At 44.5% G+C, this 12323-nt stretch overlaps 1 protein-coding gene across 11 annotated transcripts in view; it reads right to left on the minus strand.

Annotated features, from left to right (window-relative positions):
* The window catches only part of UNK (unk zinc finger), a 46134-nt gene that overhangs the window by 18701 nt on the left and 15110 nt on the right, over nt 1-12323 (minus strand). For all 11 annotated transcript variants that reach the window (XM_064675846.1, XM_064675847.1, XM_064675845.1 and 8 more), the window contains exons 2-8: nt 8102-8311; nt 6342-6518; nt 5675-5805; nt 5409-5544; nt 3146-3263; nt 2116-2200; nt 146-288 (exon numbers count right to left, since the gene is read on the minus strand). In XM_064675846.1, coding sequence (XP_064531916.1) covers nt 146-288; nt 2116-2200; nt 3146-3263; nt 5409-5544; nt 5675-5792 — 600 coding nt within the window. In that variant the 5' untranslated portion in view covers nt 5793-5805; nt 6342-6518; nt 8102-8311. The remainder of the gene's footprint in view (nt 1-145; nt 289-2115; nt 2201-3145; nt 3264-5408; nt 5545-5674; nt 5806-6341; nt 6519-8101; nt 8312-12323) is intronic.

Here is a 12323-nt window from a genome sequence, read left to right on the forward strand (position 1 = left end):
CCAGATCCCTCTAAAGAGCGGGGAGCTGAGAACTAGAAGAAAAATCTCATATCCTTTGGGTTTTTGGATTTGTCTTCTTGGGAGAAGGAACAGTGACTCAGAGAAACCCAGACTACAGACAAGGCTTCTCCCCAGGGCTACATACATTGCTAAGGTCTGGGGCATGTGGACTGGAAGGGCTGACTGGAACAGAATCCCCAGCTGCCGACGGCATGTACATCACTGGCCCTGGCTGTGTGGGGCTGGACACGGCCGAGGATTGCTGCAGATCTTCACTGAGGGCAGGCTCTGCAAGGGATAAAAGCACAGGCAACATTACTCAAAGCTGTAAAACTGCAGTGGGGCACAAGACATTTAGGAACAAGAATACCTAGATACTCCTCAGAGGAAAAAATATTCTACAAGCGCCTGTTTGTAAGTATAGAAGCAAAGAGAAACCTTATTTGGCAAATGGCTACCACTCATCTAATGTTCCTTACATTATTACTGCCATCACAGATACACTGTGCTGCTCTTTAGTCCATTAATGCTGCTCCAAAATTATCTTCCCTGCATGAATTGTGTGTTATTCATTCAGCTCTCTTGAACTAAGCAGAGCTTCCTTCATTGCTAGGCATAAAGTTGATGGGTGCATTATAATTAGCTGAGGGAGTTAAGTTTCCATCTGTGCTCAGTACAAGCCATTACCAAAAAAAAAGGTGTCAGTGGCTCAGAAGGTAAAGATGCTGTAGACTTGTAGTATTTACATCTAACACGAGTCAGCATCTTTACAGAAACAGTTACAGAACTGACACTACACCTGTATTGCAGTATCTTTGAAGTGCTGGTTTCAACACATTTCTTGTTAATAATCAGCAAAAGTCATGCCTGGAGCAGATATTTTAATTGAATTAGGCACTCAGTGTTCAGCTGGCTAAGGAAGGACTAGAAGATGTAACTCCATAAGACAGCACAAGAAATAACCACGTTGGAATGACCAAAGTGCCACAGAATGTTACTTTCCCTTTAAGTAGTATAATATCAAATGCAGCAATATTTTCAGGAGCACAGCATCCCTAATTAAAAATACTACATTATACCAAAGGAATTTTGCAAAACACTGTTCCTTTATCAGGATTTCATTCTATAAAGCTGGCTGGATCACACTGTGTAGTTGCACTCCTGTGTTTTGGGTGATTACAGCCCACAGCTCCAGCTATAATTACTGCTTGTCAACAAGGCCTCCTATAAAAGGAGCTGTATAACCTGTAGGGAATTTACTCTCCCCATTCCTTGACAAAGGCAGCAATTACTAATTCCCTCATTTACAAAGGATAATCAAATAACAAAGAGATTTTCTCAAGGCCATGTAGTGAGTCAGTATATCAGAGCCAATCTACTGAGTTCTGAGTAACCTGCTCTAATTGCTGCAAAGTCAGCAGTGAGATTGGAGTGTAGAAACCAAGAAGAAGCCACAGGACAGGAACTAACCATTATTTATGAATGTTAGTACCCACCTGTATATAGAACTCCCACAATCAAAACAGCATCACTAGATGATTAAAGTAAGGATTGAAATAATGCCCTATAAATCAGGGAGCTACTGAGAGAAGAGGATTTAAGGAAAAGCAGGAAAAAAGCTGCATATTTTTCTTCTTCAACCTGACTTAAAGATTTAAACTCTAAGTAAAACTTCATAAATAGCAAAACAGCATTTAATTTTTTTTAATGTATCAATATATTATCTATAATTAGCAACTTTACCCTCAGCTTTTTAAGGCACAACACTCTGCAGCTTATCTAGGTACAGTTCATCCATGCACAGAAGAGAAGCAGTTTTGTCCATTTCCATCCTCCTGAACTGACACAGAGAACTGAGCAGGTGAGAGGGAACAGAGGGAGATCCTTCAAGAGACAGTGAGCTAAGGGCCAAGTCCTACAGAGTACCTACTGCCTCCAGCTCTGCCAACACCTTCCACGCTAGCATGGTTTCATAGAAATTATCAAAGTTAACACTTTGGTTTGAAAAATCTTCACAGAAGTTCTGGTTTTTCAGCCCTGTATCTTAAACTGTTTTGGTCAGAAGCTCTCCATAGCTCAAATACCCACGAAAGATGAGAGAAGTAGTCCACGTACGTTCTACATGTGCAAAGGCACAGAAGGGTCCTCGGGGACAGCTGCCAGACTGCTGCATATCATTGCATTTGGTGGATTTGTAGATCTAAGGATGGGAGAAAACAAAAAAAAACCCAACAACTGACATGAACAGAGAATAACAGTGACCACCAGCCCAGGTACAAAAGTTCTATGAAGAAACTCAACAGCAAGGTAGAGGGACAGAGATAAAAGGTGCAAAGGCCAGCAGAGCTCAGGGTGACCATTTCAGTGCTTTGCTTCAAAGAAAGGAAAACCCATTAGAGTTCTGGAAACACCAAAATATGCCCATCACAGCTAGAGCTCACCCAAAGACCAACCCACCACACACCAGCTCACCCAAAGGTGAAGTCCCCCAGTCTTACTGGAGGCTCCATGAATATTACAAATGGCAAAAGGTAGGAAACAGTTGACAGATGACAGCACAGAAAGTTCCAGCCACATGTTTGCAAGGAAAATAACAAACCATTGACAATGATTGTAGCAAATGGATTATTCCCTTTCCCCCCAGTTTGACAGGCGGTGACAATGGTTACTTTGCCGATACGGGCCCAACAAAGCTTTTCAACACTGTAACATGAAGCAGACTACGAAAAGGTCTTAATTACACTTTCTGTGAGGATATTGGAATGCTCTGGGCATGCTGACAACCAAGAGCTCAGTGGTGTTCAGTGCTATCATCATCAACCACAAGCTTTTATTCAGGGAAACAGATGCCGTATGCTCACATGCAGACCCACATCGTGCTTTCCTAATGGCCCCATACATGAGACTGCTCTCACACTTGAGATTTTCCCCACTTTTCTTACCTCCTCCCATTTGGTCTACCTAACAAAAATCTGTCAGGCAGCTGAATTTCAGCTTACTCCCAATATGCAGTTTCTCTGTATCCCAGGACTACACTAGAAGCAGCCCACATGTTCTCCCACCTGGCACACTAATTTATTTCGTAAGACTGGAATGCTTTTGGCTTTTCTATCAACTACCAAACGGAGCAAGGAGGTTACTGTACCTCTGGATGGAACTGCTGTTCTGTGCGAGTGTGGCAGTACTGGCATGAGTCTCCATTTTCACACTTACTGGGATCTCCCCACTCGTCTCCGTGTTTCACACTGGGACATGGTGAAGATCTGTGTAAATAAGGCAGCAGGAGAATGCATCAGACTCACAGATGAGCTTTGTGCTTTCATTACTTTGAGCAGGTGGAGGGAGGTGAGTCCCCCTCTGCTCCGCTGCCCTGAGACCCCACCTGGAGCTGCATCCAGCTCTGGGGTCCCCAACATGGGAAGGACATGGATGTGGTGGAGCAAGTCCAGAGGAGGCCACGAAGATGCTCCAAGGGCTGGAGCACCTCCATTATGGACACAGGCTGGGAGAGTTGGGGTTGTTCAGCCTGGAGAAGGGAAGGCTCTGGGGAGACCTTAAGAGTCCCTTCCAGTGCCTAAAGGGGCTCCAAGAGAGCTGGAGAGGGACTTTAGACAAGGGCCTGGAGTGGCAAGACTGAGAGTAATGGCTTTAAACCAAAAGAGAGTACATTTAGATTAGATACAAGGACAAAATCATTCCCTGTGAGGGTGGGGAGGCCCTGGCACAGGTTGCCCAGAGAAGCTGTGGCTGCCCCATACCTGGAAGTGTCCAGGGCCAGGCTGGGTGGGTCTTGGAGCAACCTGGTCTAATAGAAGGTGTCCCTGCCCATGGCAGGGGGTTGGAACTAGATAATCATTAAGGTCCCTTCCAACCCAAACCATCCTATGATGTTACAATTCCCAGATCAGGGGGCAGGTTTGGCTGCCCACCCTCAGCTGTACAATCTGCTTGGCTGCTGCTTCCCCAGCCCCCACCCAGCTGCTACTGCATCTTCTTCCCCTTCTTCCAGTTTTCCAATGAAAGAAACATGGCTTAATTCTCTATTTGAAACAGAATACAACTTGAACCAACACACACAACTTAACAATATTAGCAGCTGATGTGATTAGTGTCAGAGACGCTGGGTCTGGTTTCTGTTTTGGAACTGCACCTTCATAGAAAGCTAAGAAGTTAATTGGCTAATCCTAAAACACATAATACCCTTACAGCAGTATGTTTCCAGGTTTATAGTGTGGCCATGTGGAAAAGAGGCTGAGTCAGGTCACTGGGGAAAAGGCAAGTCCATTTTCTTTCTCCCATACAGGAACAGTTCTTTTTTTTCTAGATCTGAATTTCTGCCGTGACCTACTTCCCCTGCTCTTTATGCTCTTAACCATTCCCTCAAACAACAGCAGAGGGAAGCAGATAGCAGCACCAGCACAGCCGGCATGAGAGGAGCCACATCAGCTGGGGGTGGGGAAAACACAGGAGTGAGTGGAGATCTGGAGGGGAGAAGCTTTCACCTCTTCCCCTCCCACAGGGCCCAGGCAGGGGCAGAAAGCACACAGCTGCTGCCTGAAGACTGCCTTAGTGTTCCTGTTCCTCCTGAAAGTGTTGGGATTTATGTTCCTTTGGTGTCCGTCTAATTTTTTTAAATACAGAATTTCAGTGCCAATTCAAAAAATTTCTGTGAATGCTGGGGGTGGGGAAGGGAAGCGAGAACATCCATGGCATTTTCTCTCCTGGCTTTCTGGTCTGCTCCTATGTTTTTCAAAAAGGAACTAAGGAAAAGCCCCACTGAGACCACAACAAAAGCTCTGTTGTGTTGGAGGAAATGAGGGCCTATAATTTGGATGAAATGCGTTCAGGGAGACACAGCACGCTGAAAAATCCAGCGACAGCTGAGTGACAGAACACCCTGGAGCCTCAAAAGCAGAGCCTTTAGCAGCTGGTTAGGAATGCATGTCCAGCTACAGTCCTGCTCACCCCGTGCCTCATGATCCCCATCACCAGGCACACACAACAAGCAGCCTGATGATTCTGAATCCTTTACCATGAAAACACTGTTGTGTGAGTTTGTTTCTAGATGGGGATTAAAACTTCCTTTTGTTTTCTTTTCCCTGCGCTGCTTTCTAAAGCAGAAGTTTATGTGGGAAGGGGAAGCCAGACACAGGTCTGTCTGCTATAAAATCAGAGTTGTAATGTGATTAACAATTCATTTGTTAGAGACACTGGTTCCTATATACAGGAAAACTCCTTGTTTAGTTTGCTATCCTTCTCCCAGTGAGAAATAACAGCCCATCACATCTCCTGCCTTGGAGATACGCTAAAAACAACTATCTAGTGGTCAAAATCCTGGCTCCTTCATCACAGATTTCCAATACACTGCACCACTCAGCTGGGAAGTAGCATATCCAGGATCACAGTACCTGTATTTGTGTTTTCTTGGACTTCTTCTTCTGTCTTTGCTATTGTGGTAGTAGGGACAGGCATAACCCTGGCGACAGAGCCGAGGGGGTTTCTTACATTGCTCTGTCTTGTAATTTCCCAACACATACGTTGTATCTGCAAAACAAGCAACCAGTCAGTGGGAGATGACCACAATCTGTATTTACTATAAAAAAGCTTCTGACAGGAGCAAGCACCCCAGAGAAACCAGACTTTGCCAGCCCCACATATCCTAAGTGACACTCACCTTGCCACCTTGGCTCCTCACTGAGTATTTTCTCTATCATGGCATGGCTGGCAGCGACCGCAGACTGACCCTCTATGCCTCCTTCAGATGTTGTCTGACCATTCTGCAAAGCCTCCATGGCCTGAAGCTCCCTTTGGGGACAGAGTTAAATGAACAGACTGAGCAGATGAAGAGTGAGGTATGTGTGCATAAAAACTGACATACTAGGGCATTTCCTAAGTGGGTGCACTTCAGTCATGCATTTTTTGTCAGAATATCTTAAGCTGAACAGCAACTGTAATAAAAAAACCCAACTTAATTCCCTGGGAATTCCAGATGCACTATTTTGACTCCCCCATGAAATTCCAAAGTGTGATCCCTTCCCCCATTTTGACAATCCTCCCTAGAGATTTTGTAGATTTGCCTTATTAGGAAGGGATATTTCATCATCACTCCATTTCATGCTGAAGCAGTACTGTCCTTCAACCACCTCACTTTTCATTTGGGTACAGAAATTCCCTTTTCCATAGAGAGCCCCAACCTCCACTCCCTCTTTTCCCTGAGCTGCTTTCCAAAGCATGAGCTTATGTGGTAAGGGGAAGGCAGACACGGGTCTGTTTGCTATAAAATCAGAGTTGCAACATGATTTAACAGTTCATTTCCATAACAATTCACTTCCTGCCCCCACCTGATGTCGTACACCGGCGAGCGCAGGTCATGGGGCCCATGAGCGAACGCGCAGTGGACTCCGTTCTTCGTGCAGTTTCCCTTGGAGTCTGTCTCATGGATGCAGATTCCAGTTTTGTAGTAGCGTAAGTGATACCTCCTCTCTGTGTCTCCAGTAGTTCTATGCAAGAAGGGACACCTGAGGGAGGGAAGGAGGGGAAGAACAAAGTTTAGTCACGCGGGTGATGGATTCGACACCACCAGAAGACACACTGCTGATGTGATTCAGGACACTGCAGCTGGCAACACCTTTGCTAACTCTGCCCCTTCTTTTATGCTGTCCCAGTGCTAAAGAGAACTCCCAAACCTGTCACTGCACAGAATGTAGTTTCCCTCCCAAAAAGACAACTGGATTATTAAGCCAGCAGATCCTTATGGTTCTGATCTAGTGACTGCCAGGGACTGGAAAAGAGCAAGGACACTGCCAAGGTGTCCTGATGTACTGGCTGGGATTGAAGGGACCTCACATACCATTTCCTCAGCAGCCCATCTAGACTTGGTGCTGTTACTGTTTCCTGCTGATGCACCTAGAGATGCAGCCTTTATGCAGAGCATGGGACAAGAAAGGAGAATTACAACACTTATCATTTTAACTTGTGTTTTATTTCCCCTCTTAGGCAGAGAAGGAACAAGCTATCCTGACAATTTAAAAAAAAAATAAAAAAATGGAATAGGCAAAGTTTAGATATTGCAGCATCAAGCTAAAAATACAAATCAGCAAGAGTTCTGAGATGACAACTGCTTTCATTCCCTGAGTGCAAGCCAGATATCAACCAGTGATCTAGAAGCCAAAGCCCACAAATATCCCATTTCCAGTTTTTTCCAGATCTCTTCTAACAAGGAAGAAAGCACTGAAATTGAAGCTTCAGTCTGAGGGACTATTTCATTCTGCTCTAGTCACAAAAACTTTACTTAATCGGGTAAAAAAAGAAAAAGAAAAAAATACTGTTTTCCCAATAAATAGCATTTTTGTGTGTTTATACTGGCACCATGAAAGGGAACTGAATTCCATCTTTTTACAACATCTCTACATAAAACACTCCCCATATTTGACCACAGTTTGGCTACACTATTTATTCTTCCATATCTGTCACATGGCTAAAGTTATATTACTGGATTAACCCCTTAATTGCTGGGGTCTGCCACATCCACAGCAGAAACACTTGCAACTCTGCCCCAGCTAAACTTATCACAGTCATGAGGAGAGAACACCCAAAAAACCAAACTCTTCCCCATGTTGCCTTATTCTGGGTACTTGTCATTTCCCTACTGCCTTCTTTAAAGTTCCAGAAGACAAAATAAACTGGTATGTTTTTAAAAGCTGGGGACAGATAACTCAGGGGGCAGACTAGAGGACAAAGCTCCTCCTTTTTTCTTCTATCTGTGAAAACCCTGCTAGTGAGCAAGCGCTGTTACTTGAGAGTCAGGGACTTACAGGAACAGAGTTTTTTTTGTCACTGGGCTGTTTTTCCCACCTGAGTTTTGCTGAAGATGCCAAGGACAGTGAATTCCCAAGAGCCAAACTCCCATCTAAGTCACCCTTAGCAGGCCTGGAGCACACAGACTGCTGTTACAGCTTTTACATCTCGTCTCATGTTACGCCTGTGACAAAGCTGCTTTACTGCTGACTTGCCTCATCTCCACAAGAACTGGCTGGAATCATCACCTGGACTGATCCCAAAAGCCTGATGCCTGAAAAGCAGGGTGCAGCCCTTCACTTACTCATCTCCTTCTGGGCAGATTCCCGTGGTCTCGTCATACTTGGTGCAGTAGATGTCGGGGCTGTAGTTGAAGGTGCCGTCGCGGCGGCGGATGGACCTGCGGCGGCGCTGGTTCACGAAGTGCCAGTGGAAGCAGGTGTAGGGCCGGTGCTGAGTGCACTTGTGCTGCACGAACAGGGGGCACTGCTCCGTGCGGAACTCCTTCAGGTACCTGCGGGCACACACCCAGCAGCAGGGCATCAGGAGCGGGATGCGGGGCAGAGGCAACGTCCGATCACCCCACAGAGTCCAGGCCAAAGCGAGCTGCATCCATCAGAGATGCCAACTGTGCTTCCCACACCCTCCCTGCTGGCGCTCCCGGGGATGGAGGCTGGGAGCTGCTTGTGTCTGTAATGGCAAGATATCCATTACACACAGGAATGTAACAAGAGCTGAAATCACTTTCTATCGGGATCATTTTGAAGAGGCTTTTCATGAGCTTAGAAAATAGTTTGTGAGGAAACAGAACCCTTAAGTACCTTTCTATGCATTTCTATCTCCAAACCAGTGACCCACCAGGGCAAATAGGGGTTTCCTTCCTGTACGTTCAGTTTAAAAAAACAAACAAATAAAATACACTTCTTTGGGCCATGTTTAAAGCTTCAAGTGATAGAGAAAGAAGGATTTTTAAAACTCCTTCATGTCTTATCCTCGTGGTTTAACTCAGCTTCTTCAGTACATGGTCAACTATGAAATTAAAATTAATCAATTTCTCTCTTGCAACAGTGTCAATTCAGGGCTCAGTCACGAAAAGTGGGATAACTATCCTCAAACTCCCACATGTTTATGTTGCTTTAATTTTAATATGTAATTCTCTGATAGTACACGTCTTCTTTTATCCTGAGAACTAAAGAAGTCACAAGCTTTTATTTGTGACACTAATAACAGTCTCTAAACCCAGATTGTAGAGGATTACAAAATGGTTTAGATCAACATAATGATCTGACTGTGATCTGTGTGTAGGTGCTTACAAAATCCACGCTGCTGAAACCCACGGGCTGCCCTGTATTTACGGGGAACACCCAAACAGCTCATGGAGGTCGGACCCAAATCCCACCAGGTTCGGTGTCAGAGACACATCCACAAACAAGGCAGAAGCATTCTGGTCTCCTACATATAGAGGTCAGTGTAAACAGCAAGTACCAAAATTTGTAGGTCAAAATCAAAATGCGAGTATTCTGCTGGAAGCAACAGGGTGATATAACAGCAGATACGGACTCATTTTAAACTGCGTATGTACTCCGAGGCAACAAAACGGAGCACAGGACTTTCTCTAGCATTCATTCCCATGTCAGACAATCTTTATCTCGTATTTCTAAATAAATGGAAAGATGTCTGATGCCCAAAGATGTATTTACAGATAATATCATCATGCCAGGCTCATTCTGAAAGCAACATCTGTAAATAAAGCCTCCTTTCCTCTTTACCCCCGGCTGAAGAGAAAGCCTCGGGAAAATGCACAAATTCAACCAAAGTGGTTTTATTTGTTTGCTATGAAGAGAGAGTATCACTGGCAAGAGCTTTCCTACATTGGATTTTACAAGCATGAAAGGATAAAAGCTCTTCCTCCTCTTCAGCCTCTAAATACGTGAGATTTGCAGGTTCCACGGCTCCGGATCTGCAGACGCCCGGGGCTGGAAGCCTCCGCAGCGGCTGTAAGCCCTTCCCTACCCCAGCCCATCTGTCCCCTGCAATCCAGCGTGGCTGGAACAGTATCTGCACTGGGGCCCAGGGCTTTAACAGGAAGAAAACCAGAGCCAGCTGCAGAAACAGGTCTGCTCAGCGTAGGTAAGGGCTAAAAACATCACTCTGCTCCTGTTCACTCTTAAAAATCCAGCTCCATTCAAATGGAGATCCCTACTCCAGCCACAGCAGCAATTAGCCTGAAAACTGAGGGCTGCAGCAAAATTCATCCATTCTTGAAAAGCTTTCTAAGCTGTTGAACCAAATACAGTTGTAGAAGGAGGAATTCCACAGATTATTTTATCTTATTAGCACACTAAGTGCTCAAAAGCAACTCTAACATTTCCGTTAGAAAGCGAATTAAGTAACCTTAAGCAGCATGATGTTTAGACTGCTGTCCACAATCACCAACCAGTTGCTTGCACTCCCACGTCTCCACACACACCTTAGAGACACGAGATTTGTGTTACTCCCATTTTATATATGGACAAACTACAAAACAGCTGGCTACGTGCTCCAGCTGGTATCATACAGCAACTGGAATCTGTGACAGAAACCAAGAGCATTTGAACTCCTCCATCTTCACCAAGTCCTAGGCTTAAGTTCAGGAACAGCATCCTGAGTCTACTCAATGCTCTGGAAACTAAGGGGAGATACCAGGCTTACACAAGCCGGGTATCGAGCACAGCACTCCAGACTTGCAGTGACAGGCACATATAAAACACTTAAAAATCCTAGAATTTAACAACTGCACGATCAGCTGAGCTGAAACAGCTTCCCTTTAGCAGGGAAGTTTAAAAATGTACACACTGACGAGGGATTTCTGTCTCTAGTGTCTCAATTGTTGCTGAAGAGCATTTGAAAATTAATTGCATTTCATGATTGGCTAAACTCCCTGGAGAAACATTTATTATAATGTAAATGAGAGATAATTACATAAGTAAATGGTTCACCTGAAAAGTGTTTAACACCTAACTTGCTTCATCAGAAAGTCATTCTTTAATGCTGTCTATTAAATAAATGATGTCTCATTCTTAATTTCAAAGCAAGTCCTGCAAACAGGTACCAGAGCTCCACACGAGACATTAACTGTGCATGATCACCTCTGCAACAGACTGGAGGAAAAGGAGAGTTGTCACATTAACTCGCTCATTTCAAGCCTTTCAATCACTGCTCTGGGTTTTTCTTTTTTCCAAGCCACTACAACGTTTTAAATCACCCTCCTCCACAATAGCCTGAATGGTAAATTGCCTTATAGCCCTTTATTTTCTTGATCCATGAAGTGAGTTTTGGCTCCTCTGGGGGAACACGGACCACTCAACCAGCCACTTTGTATTAAAATATATGAAAGGCATCTAAACCACATGTGTTTTGGGAAGACAGAAAGGATACGCAGCTCTCACCACCGCAATGTGGTGTCTCACAAAGCAGAAAGCCATTAATATTTCAGTAGCCTCCTTGCAAAGGCTCTAAACAAAAACGTAGAGAACACTGTCATGACAGATCCTTCTGGTGTCAATGGTCTCTATAATTTTTTTTTCCCCCCAGAACAGCTGAGAAAAGGAATTTTTGAACGACCCTTGAAGCTGAAAACATGTTGATAACTGGTACACATTTCACGGCGTGTCAGCCAAACGCTGTGTCTGTACAGGAAGAGGAAATCCAGCAATGATAACTTGCATTTCTCAACTCCTCTCAGGAAACTCTACCGCCCCTACATGAGGGGCAGAAGAATTATTACCCCTGTTTTATACAGGAGTTACTTCTATATTTAATTTTTTTTAACAATATGTGTAATATTTTCAAACTAATATAATTTTTTTTAAAAAAGTGGAAAGCACATAGCACTGTCTTCCTCTGACACTACGTGAACATCAACAGCAACACCCACATTCCTGGAGGAAATGTTACCATTTATGAGCCTTAGTAAACAAAGATGAATGCAATTCTAAACAAATAGGACAAGACTGGCTAGAACAATGCAGATCAAAGTCCCCGGGCTGAACTGAACTTGCTGCTGAACAGGACGGATGCTATTGGATATCAAAGTTTTTTTCACTAGGAAGACAAGAGGAGAGGTTCTTGGGGTAGTTTTGGGAACTTCCAGAGACCAACAGGAGCGGCAAAGTATTAGAAAAACCCCAATGCTACTCTGCTGAAATTCCCACTTCCTCTGGGGTGGGATATGAGAAGAGGCAGTGATTACTCTGCAAGGAAAAAAAAAAACCTAGAAAGAAGGAGGGGGGAAAAAAAACCCCAAAACAAAAAACCACAAACAAACAACAAAAAGAGCAAAACCAAGAAGAAACTCTAACCCAGAAGTTTCATTTCTACACGCCACAATTGCAGCCATGTCCTGGCCACTTTCATCACCTGCCACTGCAGAGATCTCTTGTTTCTCTGCAGATTTACTGGTTCACACTGGTGCACTCAAGCAGCTCAGTAGGACAGGATACCTGCATCCATCCCGCTTCCAGGGCTGCAACTTCCTGCCAACCCTG

This window comes from Pseudopipra pipra, chromosome 19 (genome assembly GCF_036250125.1).
Source record: "Pseudopipra pipra isolate bDixPip1 chromosome 19, bDixPip1.hap1, whole genome shotgun sequence".
In the NCBI taxonomy this organism is placed as follows: Eukaryota; Metazoa; Chordata; class Aves; order Passeriformes; family Pipridae; genus Pseudopipra; species Pseudopipra pipra.